Source organism: Oreochromis niloticus, linkage group LG8 (assembly GCF_001858045.2).
Source record: "Oreochromis niloticus isolate F11D_XX linkage group LG8, O_niloticus_UMD_NMBU, whole genome shotgun sequence".
NCBI lineage: Eukaryota > Metazoa > Chordata > Actinopteri > Cichliformes > Cichlidae > Oreochromis > Oreochromis niloticus.
Genome location: NC_031973.2, coordinates 6,613,748 through 6,631,124, shown reverse-complemented (window position 1 = coordinate 6,631,124; position 17,377 = coordinate 6,613,748). Strand labels below are relative to the sequence as shown.

The following is a 17,377-nucleotide window of genomic DNA, read 5'->3' as shown; positions in this document are numbered from 1 at the left end:
TGCTGTAATAAAACCTATACTGAAAAAGGACAATCTTGACAAGACACAAATGAATAACTACAGGCCGATCTCAAATCTCCCATTTTTAAGTAAGATTATTGAAAAAGCAGTTTCTCAACAGCTCAATTACTTCTTAAAACAGAATAACTGCTATGATGCCTTCCAGTCAGGTTTTAGACAGAACCACAGCACTGAAACTGCTCTGACCAAAGTGTTTAATGACATATGTCTGAACACAGACAGTGGAACAATGTCAGTCTTAGTTTTACTGGATCTCAGTGCAGCATTTGATACAGTTGACCACAACATATTACTCAAACAACTGGAGAACTGGGCAGGTCTTTCAGGAACTGTACTAAACTGGTTCAAAACATACTTAGAAAACAGGAAATACTTTGTATCAATAGGTAACTTCACATCTGAGCAGACAAGTATCACATGTGGAGTTCCCCAAGGTTCCATCTTGGGACCCCTTCTGTTTAACATTTACATGCTCCCACTGGCACAGATTATAAAGAACAACAAAATAAACTATCATAGCTACGCAGATGACACACAAATATATATCACAATGTCACCAGGAGACCGAGGCCCTGTACAGGCTCTTGGTAAATGCATTGAGGAAATTAATGACTGGTTGTGCCACAATTTTCTCCAGCTAAACAAAAATAAAACTGAGGTAATAGTCTTTGGTGCAAAAGAAAAACGATTACAGGTCACCAGAGAACTTCAATCTATACACCTAAAAACCACAAACCAGGCGAGAAATTTGGGTGTAGTGATGGATGCAGACCTAAACTTAGAAAAACACATTAAGACAATAACAAAATCAGCTTACTATCACCTCAAGAATATTTCAAGGATAAAAGATCTGATGTCTCAACAGGACCTGGAAAAACTAGTCCATGCATTCATCTTTAGTAGGCTTGATTACTGTAACAGCATCTTTACAGGTCTACCTAAAAAATCAGTCAGACAACTACAGCTCATTCAGAACTCTGCTGCTAGAGTCCTCACTAAGACCAAAAAAGTGGACCACATCAATCCAGCTCTGAGGTCTTCACACTGGCTGCCTGTCCGTCAGAGGATAGACTTTAAAGTTCTGATGCTGGTCTATAAAGCTCTGAATGGTTTAGGACCAAAATACATCAGTGACCTCCTGACCCAGTATGAACCTTCCAGATCCCTCAGGTCATCTGGATCCGGTCTGTTATCAGTCCCCAGAGTCAGAACCAGACACGGAGAAGCTGCATTCAGCTTTTATGCTCCTTATATCTGGAACAAACTCCCAGAAAGCCTCAGATCAGCTGAAACACTCAGTTTATTTAAATCCAGGTTGAAGACTCACCTATTCTCAGCTGCATTTGAATAAAGCACCAAATCCACACTTAAGTTTAAATTTCAAAACCTACTTTTTAACTACTGATTTTATCTACTGTTCTGATTTTATCTACTGTTTTGATATTTGATTTTATCTACTGTTTTTTTTGTTTGTTTGTTTGTTTGTTTGTTTGTTTGTTTGTTTGTTTGCTTGTTTTAATCAAATTTAAATCCATCCATCCATCCATCCATCCATCCATCCATTCGCTACCGCTTATCCTTTCCAGGGTCGCGGGGGGCGCTGGAGCCTATCCCAGCTGTCATAGGGCGAGAGGCGGGGTACACCCTGGACAGGTCGCCAGTCTGTCGCAGGGCTAACACACAGGGACAAACAACCATTCACACTCACATTCACTCGCACATTCACACCTAGTGGCAATTTGGATTATCCAATTAACCTATCCCCACAAGCTCAAATTTAAATCATGCTTTTTATTTGTTTTTGTTTTTAATGTCTCTGTAAAGCACTTTGAATCACCTTGTTGTTGAATTGTGCTATATAAATAAACTTGCCTTGCCTTGCCTTGCCTAATGCCCTGAATTATAAGCAGCCCAGGCTGCCCCCACATTAAATTTGAAAGGCTTGGCACCAGGCCTTACAACCTCTCTGGGTTTTAAAAATCTCCACGGCACACTGTTTCCAGACTGACAGAAAGAACTCTTAGTAAATATTTTATTTTGAAATATGCAAGTGTATTTGATTACTAAGAAATGTTTTTGCATGCATTTACTTGTAGTAAACATTAAACTGTGTTGCAATTTTCTCTGTCACATGTTGTTTTTATTCTTTGGATTAAAGATTATACTTTTTGTTTAAACATCCAAACTATTGGGACAATTTCTGCATGATTCCCTCATAGAGAGAAGAAAATATCCTTTCATTTTACAAAAATAATATGGGGATGCTATTATATTTTTCTTTTTTACATTTGCACTGTTGTTGATATAAACTGACCAACTCTGGCAAACAGGATGGTCTTACTGCTGGAGTGTTTTATATTAGTTGGGACAGTTTACTAGATCAGTGTTATTGATGTGGTTTCTATTTTGTTTCAGGTTGAGTTACATGTTACAACAAGGCCAGGCAAAAAAGTATGCAGTGATCCTGCATAGAGGTCTAAATAATGACAAGAATCCATAACCTTTACAAAAGCTGCAATGCAGTACTTTCACTAAATGTAATGTTTAATTCTATTAGAGAGGTTACTTGCAGTTTCAGTCATCCAGGAAACTCCCGTGTTTGACATCCAGTAAGCTCTCCTGTGTGTTTGCGTATATGTGATGATGACCTTACATAAGATCCATTCACTGAGTGGGAAATGACCTCAGCAAATAACACAGCTCATGGTGCAATGAGCTTGACTTGATTGTTCGTATCACTGTAGAGATTTTTACATTGCACAAAGACTGATTGTGAAATACACAATGCAGTTTAAAGCCCAGTTCATTCAGTTCAATTATGCTTTTAATGAAAACATTAAAGCTGCTATAATCTGTATTTTTACAAGAACAATACATCAAAGGCAAAGTTGAAAGACGTAACTTGATTCAAAGTGAATTTCAGCTTTGCTGCTTCATTTCATTGTTACTGGTCTTTTGTGATAGCAGGCAGCTGCTGCATTTCCTGCTCCATGACAGAGAAATGTAGCTGGAGACTAGCTGGTGAGCACAGCATAGCATTTAGCAGGGAATGTAGCTGTGTTGTTCAAGTATTTGGAGGTTTTGTTGATGAGTGTAGAAAGGGTGGAGTTGATGTACCGTTGTGGTGAAAGCATAGCCAAGTGTTCAGCAAAGCTGTTGATATTCTGGTTTAGCTGTGTTTTTGCTTTTATGTATGGCCATCAGCTGTGTGTAGTGACTGAAAGAATAGGATCAGAAATACAAGTGGCAGAAATTAGTTTCCTCTAAAGGCTGTCTGGGCTCAGTCTTAGAGCTCAGTGAGTTCAGTTATGTTGTCGTCACTCAGAGTAGAGCCACCGTTCCTCCAAAAATCAAAGTAAAAAGGAAAGAAGCACGCTGAAGTGATTTGTGCATCTGATCCCTCCTGGACACCTCCTAGCTGAGGTGTTCTACCCCGGACACACACATTGTGCCTCTTGGCTAGCTTGGGATCACCTAGCCAGAACAGCTGGAGGAGGTGCATAAGGAGAAGGGAAATTTTAAGAAATCTCACTCTTCTCTTTTTTTTATCTACTTTAAAGCTACAGTTTAGCATTTGCCATCATCCATGTCATGGTAAACAAATTCTTCTGGTACCATTCTCAGTGATGCTTGAAAGTAATTGTATGTTAGTGAATTAAATTGTCTTTAATGAAGTGAATTCTGTATCAAACACTATGTGAAAATGGGTTTGTGAATGATCCCAGATGTGAAATTAAGATAATCTCCTGGAATGATAGGATCTGCATGATGTTAACTTTAAATCCTTTCATCTACTTTGTTGAGAATACTGCAGGTTAATGGGCTCATGAGCAAACAGTAATTTGAGAGTCCCTATCCTGTGCACTGTGTGGGCATCCATTCACCTACATGGGTGCGGTAGGCTGAAGAATCACAGCACTGCAATCATGAAATCGGATACACACACACACTGACTATGTGCCATCTTTTCAACCTTTCTGCTGTCACAGCGCGCTCAAATTCAGCCTGTTTCTGCTCTGCCTACATGGGCCACACCCTGAAATCCTGGCACACAGGGACAGATATAAACATGTGCACATACAATATATTCACTTCCCTCTTTCAGAATCCTCAGCTCAGCTTGATAATGACACATGTTTGCAGCTGTGACAGGTTAACTGCAAATAGCTCTTCAGCTGCTGCTGCTGCTCCCCTTGGAGACACAGTTAGTCATCAGGGGTGCTCGCAGTAGATGTTAGGGTTGACTGTGTGTGTTTGGCATAATTATACTCTCTTTGCAAAAAAAATTACACTTTACTTTTCAAAAACAATAATTTTGGATGCTCCCAGTTATCCTCTGTAGCTCAGTAGTCAGTCCCGTGTCTAGTGCGCTTTAAGAAATATTTGTTTTTTATTTGTTGATAAGATGGATGTGATCATTTTGTACTAAAGCTTTAATTTTGACTTGCACTGACTTTTTCCTCCATACTTAAATATTAATATAACTAGCATAGTGTTAAATCTGTGCTAAAGCCTGATGTGCATCTTCTCAGAAATGTTGCTACATGTTGTAGTTTTATAGATGCCAACAACTGTGATAGGGCTGCTTGATAGCAATATTAGTAAACAGAAGATTAATACTTCTGTAAAACAAAATGCAATAGGCTGTGATACTATCTAGCATGCTCATTATGCTAAAATATAATATCCTTCCAATTTAGACATGTCATTTTTCTCATTTTCATAGTGCTGACAATGCATTTATAGATTAATTTGGTACTGATCTTCTCTTCTTCCTGCATTCAAGACTTATTACCTCACTGCAGAGCGTTGCAAGCACACCAGCAGATGAGTGTAAATGAAAATAATGAGCTTTAGTCTTAATAATGTGGTGTCTTTTGTTCCTAAAGTTGCACAGGTATCACTGTGCTTGTTTGTGACGTAATGCTTCCCATAAGAAAGGCTCCATTAGTGACAAAGTACTTCTACTTCATCTGATTGTGATCAAATGTTATTCATTCTTTATTTAGTTACGTTGATTAGTTTCCTGAAATGTGCCTTAATAGAATATCAGTCAAAACAGGATAGCAAGTTAAAGTTCTTAAGATGCAAATGCAAAAATATCTTCTTGCAAGTATAATGATAAATAAGTTACTTCTACATATTTAATTTTTAGTCAGGGTTGTCAAATTCAGTTAACTCAGTGCAGTTTGATGTTTAGCTTAATCCAGATGTGTCATTGAATCTGTAATAAAATGTCTCATGCTGGCACCAATCAAACTTGAAAAAATGTATCAAGCAGAATAAATCCTGTGGTTGTTGGCTTGGATTTGGCAAGCTGTTTTTTCTTGGCTGGGTTTTAGGGAGTTTAACCCAGCAGGCATGTTGAAGACCACTTTATTTCTCTCAGACCCACTTTTATAAATGTTTTCCTATTTTGGCTCTTATTCAGCTTCTTTGAGCTCTCAAAGGGTTTACCACACACATTCTAATCTATTCATTTTGGCTAATAACATACAAGCTTTGGGGGATTTACTCAACTTATCTCCTGTTGCAAGGATTCATAAGTAAGCTGTGACACAAAAATAATAGCCTCAAAGTTGTTTTTCTCAACATATTTCTAAAGTATTAAATAGTCTAAAATAAGCTTCAAACATTAAATATTACTGCTGTTTTAGGATAATAAATTTTACATAGAAAAGGTTTATTTTAGCAGCATTTGAAGATTCTAATTGTTTATGCATTCATTTACACAGTTTTTTTTTCTTTCCTGATGTCCTGTATGTGTCTTTTGTTCAGCTCACTGTAATACATTGTATGTTTAGGATAATAATCATTTTCTCCTGTCTCTGTTTTCCTGCAGACAGACGTAAACGCTTGTTATCTGCGGGCTGCTCGGGCTGGCAACCTTGAGAAAGCGTTGGATTACCTTAAAAATGGGGTCGACATTAATATTTGCAATCAGGTAAGCTTGCTAATAAGACTGCACCATTGTAGAGTTTTTTAAAGTAAAATTTCTCTTTTCCAAATCACCATATAAACATCTCAAACCATGTATCCACAGTCTTTTTATCCCTGAAACCAAACTCAGCTTTAAATTGTAGGAATGGCTCTTCTAGTTATTTAAATAATTTGTGAAGCAGGCACAACCTAAGACTGTTGCCATGCCTGCATGGTCACCAATTCAGCTTATGGTTTGTTGTGTTACAGTCCCTAAATGCACGACTTACAGGAACTAAACTAAATTAGTTCAAGTATACCAAATGGTTTGGATTCAAAATCACACATAAAGAGTTTATATGTTGTATGTTAGTCTCAATAGAGACCAGATTTGCAGGGAAAAAACAAAACAATAAAGATTATTTTAATTTAATCTCCATTCCTCGTCCTCTCTTTTCTTTCTCTCCAGAATGGCCTCAATGCTCTCCATCTGGCCTCGAAGGAGGGCCATGTGGAAGTGGTGGCTGAGCTCATCAAGCAGGGTGCCAATGTGGATGCTGCTACTAAGGTGTGTGCCACCCAGGAGTCGCATAAACACACAATCACTCACACAGGCACACTGTGCATGCATGAATTCACAGACACACACACACACACAAGGTTTGCTGAGTCTGCACCTTCCCAAAGTCACATTGATTAAGCAGCAGGAGAGGAGATGAATGGCTGCATGTAAGCAGAGAGGTCAAGTACTGATTTAGTAGAAGTCCCGTCGCGGACATTCCGGTATTTCACCACATAGGGCTTGTTGGTCTGGTAGTGTATGTAAAGTGTTTGACAGTGAAATACTTCACTGCATTAAATTTATTCATTAGAAAAAAGGCAATTAAATTCATGATGATTGGATTTTCTGCCATGATGCTGACATCACCACACTAAACCAGGTTAGTGGGAGTAATTAGGTAGTAATTCACAATTCTTACAGATGTTTCCCAGCACTGCAGCAGTCTGGTTACTATAATGTTTTTAAAAATACTAATACACAGTTGTGGTATTAACACCAGAGACTTGCAGCTGATGCTATTTGTGCCCTTGTGCCATGCACTATTAGTTTACTTTGTCAGATTTTTCATTATATTGTTCAAGATAGTTGATGGAGTCCCTCAAACCCTTCTGTAACACATCTGCGTGCATGAAAACTCCAAAATACTGGGTATAAATGTGTAAGCATTTGGTTACGCTTGATAATGACTTATTAATACTATCTGAGCATGCTGGAAGTGAGTGAAAAGGCAGATGTAAAAACAGCTCAACAATTAATAAACAAAATTGCAAAAAGCAGCTTAACAGGTGTAACAAACAAACTGAAGTCGAGCTACCCTGCTACACCAGCTGACAACGTGATCTGATCAGCTAAAACTCTTTTGTAAATCCAATTGCAAATTAAGTAATTTTAGCCTATCAGCAGTTACTGCTGCCCCTGCGAGCTGCTGTGCAACCCACCTCCACCCGAGCTTCCCCTTTTCATGCTAGTTTTTCATACCTTTATAGAAAAGGCAGATCTGATATTAAAACATAATAGTGCACATTTGCAGACAGCCTCTCCAGTAAGAACTTCACAGTGCTGCAAGTAGTTATTCACATAAAACACGACAGGCACAGTGACAGAAACCTAACTTGGTTTCTCACATGGGATTTTTGTGTGACTGTTCTGTTTTAATCTTTGAAAAGTCAACTTTCTAACTAGAATATCTGTCAGAAATGTTTCCAGAAGGTCAGATACCTTAGGAAACTCCATTATCTGTAACTTTCCAAAGCTAATAATCCATTATTGTCCAGCTGCATATACAGGTGACATTTAATTGCACAGGGCAGAAAAAACACAAGAACAAGAGAAGAAAGGAGAGGCCTTTGTAGCCCTGCAGGTGTGGACATTGTAATATATCAATAGTTCTCTGGGACTGTAACCTGAATCCTTCCAGAAGAGGGCAAATTCTGGTTTTAATATGTGCTTATATAGTAATTATGCAAGTTTTTAAAGTGTTTTATGTGCGACATAAGTGAGCCAAGGAAAGAATAAACTACTGTACATTTCATTCAGTCACAATTTATGTTATGCTGTGATGGAGGGAGCACTTCAATTCAATTTTAGCTTGAATAGCAAACTAAAACTACAACATTAGCAAAAACAACTATGTCAAGGAATGCTATAAAACCAGTCAGAAAATGACCAATAACAGGCATTCTCTGAACAGACGTGTTACAAAAGGAGTTTAAAGGTGTCTGATGTGTATCCCTCACTCATACAATGGCTCCCCAAATGAGCCATGAAAACTTGAAGAATCCCAAATTAATGTCAGAATCAAACCGTTCTATCTTGTTCTAAACTGGATTCAGGAGCAGTAGGAAGAAGAGGTGAAGCATGTGAGGAACGAAGTGAGGTGTATGTGCAGAGGGTTTAGTGGCAGTAAGAATGACAGCATGGCGACAGCTGCTGCTTGCTATGGCTGACACACATATAACAGGTGCATCCTTTAGAGCTGCAGTACAAGTAATGTGCATATCAGACTAGCTCTGCTGGTGTTTTCAGTATGCCAAGTTTTCTTCTTTGTATTTCCATATTTTTCTCTTTCTGTGACTCTTGAATGTTTATCTTCCTGTTGCACAGTATGTATCTGTTATTCAAGTTGAACCGGTGTTCAGAAGTGATGCTATAAGCTTAATTTTCAGCCTTAACTAATATGTGCATATGTGTTGTTCATGGTTATGTGTATTTAATCTGTATATATCTGCATATGAATATGCTCGGTCTACGGACAAGGGGAAACAGGCAAAGCTTCTTTTGGTTACACACAGTTAAACACTTCATGTGAAGTGCAAAAGATGCAGTCTTATAATTAGCTAGCTACTGACAACAATTTAGCTGTTTATGTTACTGACAGCAATTTAGCTGTTTATGTTTCTAAATGAGGCGACCGTGGCTCAGGGGGTTGGGAAGCGCACCTATATGCGCATGAATAATGGCATTGTAAAGCGCTTTGGGTGCCTTGAAAAGCGCTATATAAATCCAATCCATTATTATTATTAAATGTACAGTATCTGACAGTGACCATAGACTGTGTTAGGGGCCTAACAACTTATAAATAATGTAGCATCACCAACAACAACAGTCCTATAAAAGGACAGCTAAAGCATTACTCTGGAAATGCTGTTTATTTCAGTAACAAAGCGCAAGACCAAGTTGACTGGTTATGAAGTATCAATACTTGTAAGTTAAGGCTAATAGGCTAACTGCTGGTGTCCTGACTGTTGGGCTAGTGCACTTGACTCAGTCGTGTCATAGTTAGCAGATTTGGACACATCAGGATGCTCTAGTACTAGATAAGTTAACTAGTGTTAAATGCCAAAGTAAACAAAGAATAAAATGCATGCTAGTGAAGTTAGCATCAGTTTTTAGCATCAATGAGCAGACCAGCTAATGGATTCAGATTGTGTGCTCATTTTTATTCAGTGGGCAGCCCTTTAATCTGTGCTCGCCAACAGAACAAAAGACAGTAAAAATGAATGATATTCATGAACAGATTTTGATTTGTAGACTTATTTAGTTTGTCAGTCTTCTGTTTTGGGGGAATATGCTCTCTCCAAGCTTTATATTATAAATTATGTAAATTATATTGCAAGATGCAATTATGATTTTGTTAGCCTAATTTTATTTATAGTTTGTGAGATTAGCACTAATCATAGTTTGCATATATACACACACAGTATGTACATAAAGCTGTCTCTGAATCATTTTGATACAGCAGAGTCCCAAACTTATATTAATTTTCCTTCCCTGTGAATTCTAATTTATGATTTACAGATGTCAGACAATGATATCATATTGCACCAAATATTAAGGTTTGACTGAGATAGGACTTTAATAAAAAGTGATATTTTTCACTCAATTTGCAGCAATCAGACACTGAAGCTGTAAAAGTGCTTTAATAGCTTAAATAGCCTCAAGTTAATCCATGCTGCTTTTAACTCTCCTGCACTCCCCCAGAGAGATGTGTGTGCAGTTTGCACCTCTGCTGTAAACGAGCAATATGCAAAACATTTCTCCCGTGTGACTCATAAACATCCACATAGCCCAGGCCTTTACAAAACTAAAAATAATTCTTCCTAAGTTTTCCTAAAATTTTAAATGTTTGTTTTGCTTCTATTCTTTAGAAAGGAAACACTGCCCTCCACATAGCTTCTCTTGCTGGACAGACAGAGGTGGTGAAGGAGCTTGTCACCCACGGTGCCAACGTCAATGCTCAGTCTCAGGTAAGGCATCCCCTCAGACACGTGAACTCACAAGGCTGTACAGTGAAATCATCTCTTTTGGAAGACGATGTTTGAGTTCGTGCATTCATCCAGAAGAATGTGTACATACAGGGTCCATTTGTGTGTGTGTGTGTGTGTGTATTTGCTTGCTGTGTCAGCAACTCTGCTGTGCAGCTTAGCCCACATTCGATAGTCAGCATGCGCACACACTCACAGTGGACTTGTCACCACAGCAACTGTAATGATGTCACTGTGAAGGCTTTGGCTAGAGCTGATGAGAGGAAGAAAATGACATTAGTATTGATGACCTTTAATCTTTAGTGCTGACCTGAACTTCTTTCCATCTCCGATTTTACTTGAAGAGTAGGAGAAGGTCAATTTATTTTAATGCAAATTCTAGTAGTTACCAGTGTGCATCACCAATGTCCATCACTGTACCAGATTTAGTCATTACAATGCAGTTGCAATGCTTGCGTTAAAAAGTATCTTTAGTTATCTGCACAGTGCCACGTGCTTTTTCCCAGTGTGAACTTCAGCATTTTGTCCTCTCTTTTTCTACTGACACTTGATTCCACAGTAGAATTGCAGTAACAGGCAATGTGAAGCTTTAGTTTTTAACTATGCAGTCAAATTTGTGTTATTTAAACACTAAAAGAAAGAGTTTGTTTTGTATGACAGTATGTTTATGTGGGACTGTAGCCTCAGGTTTATGCTGTTAGCTGGTAATTATGAGAGAGTGCATTTCAGCACTTCTCATGGAGTAACATGAAAATAATCTAACAAGCAGTGTAACAGTAATGGGTGGTGCTTATTCTCTTCTCACATTAAAAGAGGCTTGTAAACCAGAGTGTCACTATAGCTAAGGTTTTTGAGCAGGTAGCCCACATGCTGAAAGGCTGCAGGGGCCTTGGTTCAAAAATGACCCAGTCTATTTCCTCCATGTTAATCCCCATTAGTCACTCTCTACTTTTCTGTCTATGCTTTACTGTCCCTGTCCAATAAAGGATAAAAATGATTGTTCTGAAAAATGCTTTATGGAGACAGGAGGGGGTCTTCTTCTCTTATACTTTCTGGGTCACTAGACACACCGGGGACTTATAATTATGATTCAAAAGAATGAAAAAGCGGATTTTGCATAATTTGCCCCCTTTAAATTTTGTGTATAACGAGAAAAGCATTTGGTGCAGTGACACCAGAATAACTACAAAGAATGGCAGAGGAGGATGAAGAGGAGTTTTTTTGCATGCTGAAGTGGTTTTTGGATGCCTGTGTTGCTATGGAGATATGTTTTCTTATAGCTAGTGTGGTAACACATACACACACTTGTCAGCTTCAGCCCCAGATTGACTTTTATCTACACTCTTATCAGGTGTGAGGTATGTGTTGAGGTGACGGTATGTACACCATGATAACACTGCTGGAATATAACATTTGTGTGGGGTGGTGGAAGTCAGGGTAAAATAATCTCCCTGCTTTCAAGTATGATTGGGTCATCATAGTTTTAGTGCATAATAGCAATGTGTGGCAATCAAGTTTTCTGAAAATTAAATTAAGAAACCTTCTATAGAATAAAAACCTGTTTTGCAGTCAATTTCACGCCTGACACATCAAGGTGCTTTATCACATTAATGCAGAAATCCTATAAACCCAATATTGCCAAAAAGCAGTACTGCTTATTGATGTTTCAGCACTGCCCACATTGATACATGTAAGCAGAGATATTAACAGGATTAATCACCTTATCACCTGACTCCTTGATATCAGTCAGACCAACATTTGTTGTGTTTTTAGTCCATTAACACTAGTCTTTTTAATCATTTGTACTGTAACTTTATTTAGTTTATTTTGTCAAATGTGTTTTACTGTACAGGTTCTATATTTTTCTTTAGAAAGAAGTTATAGATGTCTACATAATGTCTTTTAGTCCACATGCAGAATTTTATTCATATTTCATTTTTTTCCGATATACGATAATTTCTTTGGGGTGAGAAATGACAGTCACATCCTACCCAAGTCCGTCTTTCTGTAAGGGTCATTATTTTATATAACTGGAATTTAACTGAGACACTATTATTTGGTACTAATAGAAGTAATTTTTTTCTACAAGCAAGCAAACACTTTATCGATATATACAAAATAAAGCATGCTTCGGTGTCCTTGCGCTGTTTTTGGCTTGGTAAAGTTTCATTAATTACCTCTAATGTTTAAATTCCCTATCCTTGTGACACATAGATCGAGAATCTGTTAGGATGATTCATTCTTTAAACATTAACAGCATCATTTCTTCTTTTGTTTCTCTGCAGAATGGCTTCACTCCGCTGTATATGGCAGCGCAGGAGAATCACTTGGATGTGGTGCAGTTCTTATTGGACAATGGCTCCAGCCAGAGCATCGCCACTGAGGTAAAGGAAGTCTCTCACACATACACAAAAGCACAAAGAGACAACCTAACATGTGTTTGCACATGCTCACAAACCCATAACATCCTCTAACACCTTACCAACCCCCTCTGTAATCACACTGCAACATTATGACCATCGGTTTCTTTGTTTCAAATGTTAGATTAGTGCCTGCACCCGCTAGCTCATTTAGTAGACGACCGGTGTAACATATGAGGTCACTGTTTATTAGGGTTAGAAAAAATAATTATTTTTCAGAGATTAATCTGTTGCCTAGAGGGAGTAAGGAGGCAGAGTGATTAGAGTGAAGGAGGTAGAGAGGGGAGCAGCAGCAGCAGCATGTGTTCGTTCAGAGTGACCTTGACTGTCTTCAGCTGCCAGCAGAGGGAGGAACCAGTGACGTTAACAGGAGAAAAAGCATGAGAGGCGAGACCAAATGCTACGCTGTGACACAGCGATCCATCATCTGCAGTAGTAAAGCAGACGGCCGACTGCCACCGCTGCAAGAGTAAAGTGTGACGATCGTTTTTCATTTTAGTCACATCTTTCAGTTTCTGATCCGTAATCATTCTAACTGACACATGAAAAAACTTTTTAATTTCTTCCAAACAAGTTCATTTTCCTTTCATACAAAATGTAGGGTTAGGGTAAGGTTAGCACTAATGACGACTTAGACCCCAGAGCGTTAACAAGAAGAACTCATTCTGAGTATGAATCATTTAAATACAAGCATCTGTAGCAGTATAAATTTTGGCTATGTTGTTACTCTAGATCACACGTGAGCAAAGGAGGGCCAGGAGATCCCTGAAGTATCTCAATCCAGTCAAGAGTCAAGAGTAGAATAAAATGAGCATCTAGCGATACATAGACAGTTATGTGGATCAGAAAGAAAAAGTGTTTGGCAGATCGGACATAAAGAATAAATTGTTGTGCTGTAGTGAAAAATAATGACAGGACAGGAAACAATGAAGCTCCAAAGTGCACAAAGATAAAAATACCAGGTCTCAGATACCCAGACAATGTTGTAAGTGGGATCAGTCAGACTCATCCTTTTAAAATATACTTTAAAGCTTTAGTTTGAAGGTAATTAGAGAGGTGCCTTTTATGTTCTGCTGATGTGTTCTGCAAATGCACATTTGATGCTGCTTTTATCGTATTAGTATTAGTATTAGTATTAGTGTGGTGTTTACAGAACTGTGTCTGAGACATTTCACTCAGGCCTTCGTGGCACCTCATTTTTCCTCCTCGTCTTTCTTCCTTTTCTTTCCTCCTCATTTCTTTTTCATGCCCTCCATCATTCTTTTGTCTGCCTCCGTCTCCTCCTGCTCGCCCTCTTATTCTACCACATCTCACTCTTCTCCTCTTTTCACCCTTTTCGCGACTACTCCAGTGGGGTGAGACCAATGTGAATTATTCATGTGAGGAAATATATCTATGAAGCAACTCTTGCTGTTTAATAATTCATGTTTAAGCATTTAATTAGAGAACAAAGCCTTTTTTAAAAATATTTGTCTATATTTGACGTATTTTTGAGCATATTAGAATCATCTTGTTTGCCATCACTTTATAAGGGGCTTTACAAAATCTCTTTATATTTAGTGTGCAACTTTGCTGATAACCCATCAGAATAACTTGATTTTTTTTAATAATTCGCTTTGTATTGTTGAAGCTGGCTGGTGCTATTTTGGTAAGAAGGAAATTGTGCTCTGTCACTTTCCATTTTTAAGCTTTTAAAGAAAGATCAAAACCCTGTCTTTGCCTTTTTGTTTGCAGCTGCTGATGCTTTTGTTTGAGTCCCAAAGTATTTTTAGGACATTAAACTAGTTTTTTTCTCTTTTCCTGATTCCTAAATCAGATGAAACGGGAGCTAGTGCTTAGGGATGGATTGTGACCTTTAAAATTCTTACAAAGCCTAAATTTATGCATTTGAATGTGTTTGTGTGCCCAAGGGTATGTGTATGGGTGAGTGTGTTTTGCAAACATGTTTTTGGATCACATTATGAATGTGTGTCAGCCTGTTTATGCACGTGCCTATGTGTGTGTGTGTGTCTGTGCAGGCGAGGGTGTGTTTGTTTCTCGCCCTCACTGATTATTTGTGTGAGCGGCGTTGGATCTCTGAGGGGGGAGTTTCAGCTTTGATGTGTGGGTGTGTAGTGATGCCGAGTTGGTTTTATCAAGACAGTTGGTGTCCTGTATAAACATACAAGTGTGCACACAGACACACATAAACACACAAAGACACACATACGTGCAGAGTATATTGTTTTCCTTGCAAGGAATCTTTCCTTTGATGAGTCATAGACGTTCTCCTAGTAGCATCTTACATTTATCTTATTGCCTGCGTGAGTCACCGTCTACATATAGTATGTATATGTGTGTGTGTGTGTGTCTTTGTGTTTCTAGGCAGTATGCAATCTTATCTTATCTGTGTCCTAGTATGTGTCCATTAGCAGTTACATTTCCTTTCCGTTTGTTCTTAAGTGAGACACTGAACTTACTAAAGCACTTATAGTATCTAAAACTAAAATGCCTAAATTGCTGAATGTTTATGTGATTGCCCTTTACTTGTTCAGCCCCTGTATGTAAATTTGATCATAGGGACTTAAATATTGTTGAATTATAAAGGTGAATGCCAGTGTCTCCGTGTCAACTAATGTCTCGAGTTTAAAAAAAGCAACCAAGCTATTTTATAGTAACAGTTGGGTCATTTTATGATAACCTCATATTTTATACATAACTACTTTTTAGCTTTTCTCACTGAAGGACCGATAAGCTTAATCTACCGTAAGACGTAATAATTATCCACAATACACAAGGATCGCTGTTCCTAGAAGATTGCTCAGAATTTAGTGAAACTTGCACACAGTGATCATATAATGGGTCCAAATTCTCTCAGAATCACATTTTCTTCTACAGTAAAGTTCAGTTTAATTCAATTCACTTTTATCTATATAGCACCAAATCACAACAACAGCCACCTGAAGACGCCTAATATTGTAAAGTAAAAACCCTGCAATAATACAGAGAAACCACATCAATCAGACGACCCCCTATGAGCAAGCACTTTACCAACAGTGGGAAGGAAAAACTCCCTTTTAAGAGGAAGAAACCTCTAGCAGAACCAGGCTCAGGGAGGGGCGGCCATCTGTGGCAGATGATTGTCACTGACATTCTGGTTTAAAATAGTTATGTTTATGTTTATCAGACAAACATGTTTATGCGAGAAAGGAGTTAACCTGAAAGATCTCCTTCACATGAACTGCTTTTATTGTCAGTTTGGGTGTTAACCATCTGCCTTTAAGGCTTGCTAGCTATGTAGCATTCTGTTAGCCACTGTTCACTGCAACTCTGACTCTAACATGCATAACATGTGTCTTTCTCAGCCTTACTACAGTTAGTATCTTTCCTAATTTTGCTCTTAACAAGTTCCTAAGGAGCTCTCCTCTTCTATGACAATATCAGGCATTTTCTTAATGGGGGGACCAACACAAAAGGGAGGAACCAGTGAAAACACCACCCACAAAAGATTTTCGGTTTTTAATCATGCCAGCTGCCGATTGAATGGATGAATAGTTTGATAGCTGCCGAAATGTTTTAAATATAGAGCGCAATCTGTGAGTGCCAACATAAGAATCTGTCATTTTATACTTCTTCTGTGTTGGACGTCAGTAGACAGGCATCAGATTTAATGTGTGTTATCTGAAATTATGAACTTGAAGTGAAAATGTGTAATTGAATTCACACTGAGAGCATTAGTCACATTCACAGCAGCAAGAAAATAAAAGTTCAGGCTCTGAGAGAACAAAGGCGACTTGATTAAGTCTCTCATTGTCTTATAAAAGCGATGTGGCTGAGTCATGAACAGCTGTCACTTTACCGGCTAGAAGCAGCTACAAACGTGTCATATGCCATCTCTGAAAGTGTGACTATCAGCAGACGTCAAGAGGAAAGGAGTGTCCGTGATTATTAAGATGATATTTTAGGATTCTTAGCTCTGATTAAGGTTGTGTTGAAACCTCCGAAGGAGATACAAGCACACTCCTCTTCTTGCCCCATATTTACAGATGGCGTCCATACTGCAGTGCTTCGGATGAGAAAAGAATACTAACATGACTCTGGAGGCACACTGATCCTGTGTCCCTCTCATCTGCTTTACAGGCCGACAGCCCTTCTGATTTATATCATGCAATTTTACAGAGGATGGCCAGGCTGTAAGGACAGCAGGCAGACACCTCAAAGGAGTTTGATTCGATTTTTTTGGCTGATGATTTAAAGCACCAGCAGCCAAAAAAAGTCATGTATAAAACATGTTTAGTTCCCACTGCAGGACTTTAAATCACATCAGGTGAGCTTTGGAAAAGGTGACCTGGTGTGCTTTAATACTTTATATCTTTATATGTAGGTTTACCCAATACTTTTTTCCAGACTTAAATATATGAATATATATAAGGCTGATATTTTTGCCGACTTTCATGGACTTTACAACTTTTAATAGAAAGAAAATAAAAATAGAAGCAGCTCTTGGTTAACACATTTTTGCCTTACATGCAAAATATTCCCAGTTTGATTCCGGGTGGAGACACAAATCCAGTGTCAGGGGTTTACAAGCCAGTTTAATCCTAGTGACGGTCTCAAGCTCAGATAAAGGGGAGAATTCCTTCAGGAAAGGTATTTAGTAAAAAAAAAATCTGTGCCGAATCGAATATGCAGAGCCGTCTGCTGTGGTGACC

At 38.4% G+C, this 17,377-nt stretch overlaps 1 protein-coding gene across 13 annotated transcripts in view; it reads left to right on the top strand.

Moving 5' to 3' along the window:
* The window catches only part of LOC100703272 (ankyrin-3), a 178,870-nt gene that overhangs the window by 82,550 nt on the left and 78,943 nt on the right, over positions 1-17,377 (top strand). For all 13 annotated transcript variants that reach the window (XR_003221300.1, XM_025909615.1, XM_025909614.1 and 10 more), the window contains exons 2-5: positions 5,864-5,965; positions 6,410-6,508; positions 10,150-10,248; positions 12,552-12,650. Coding sequence is in view for 12 of the 13 variants with exons in the window: in XM_025909615.1 (XP_025765400.1) it covers positions 5,864-5,965; positions 6,410-6,508; positions 10,150-10,248; positions 12,552-12,650 (399 nt within the window). In the remaining variant the exon portion in view is untranslated. The remainder of the gene's footprint in view (positions 1-5,863; positions 5,966-6,409; positions 6,509-10,149; positions 10,249-12,551; positions 12,651-17,377) is intronic.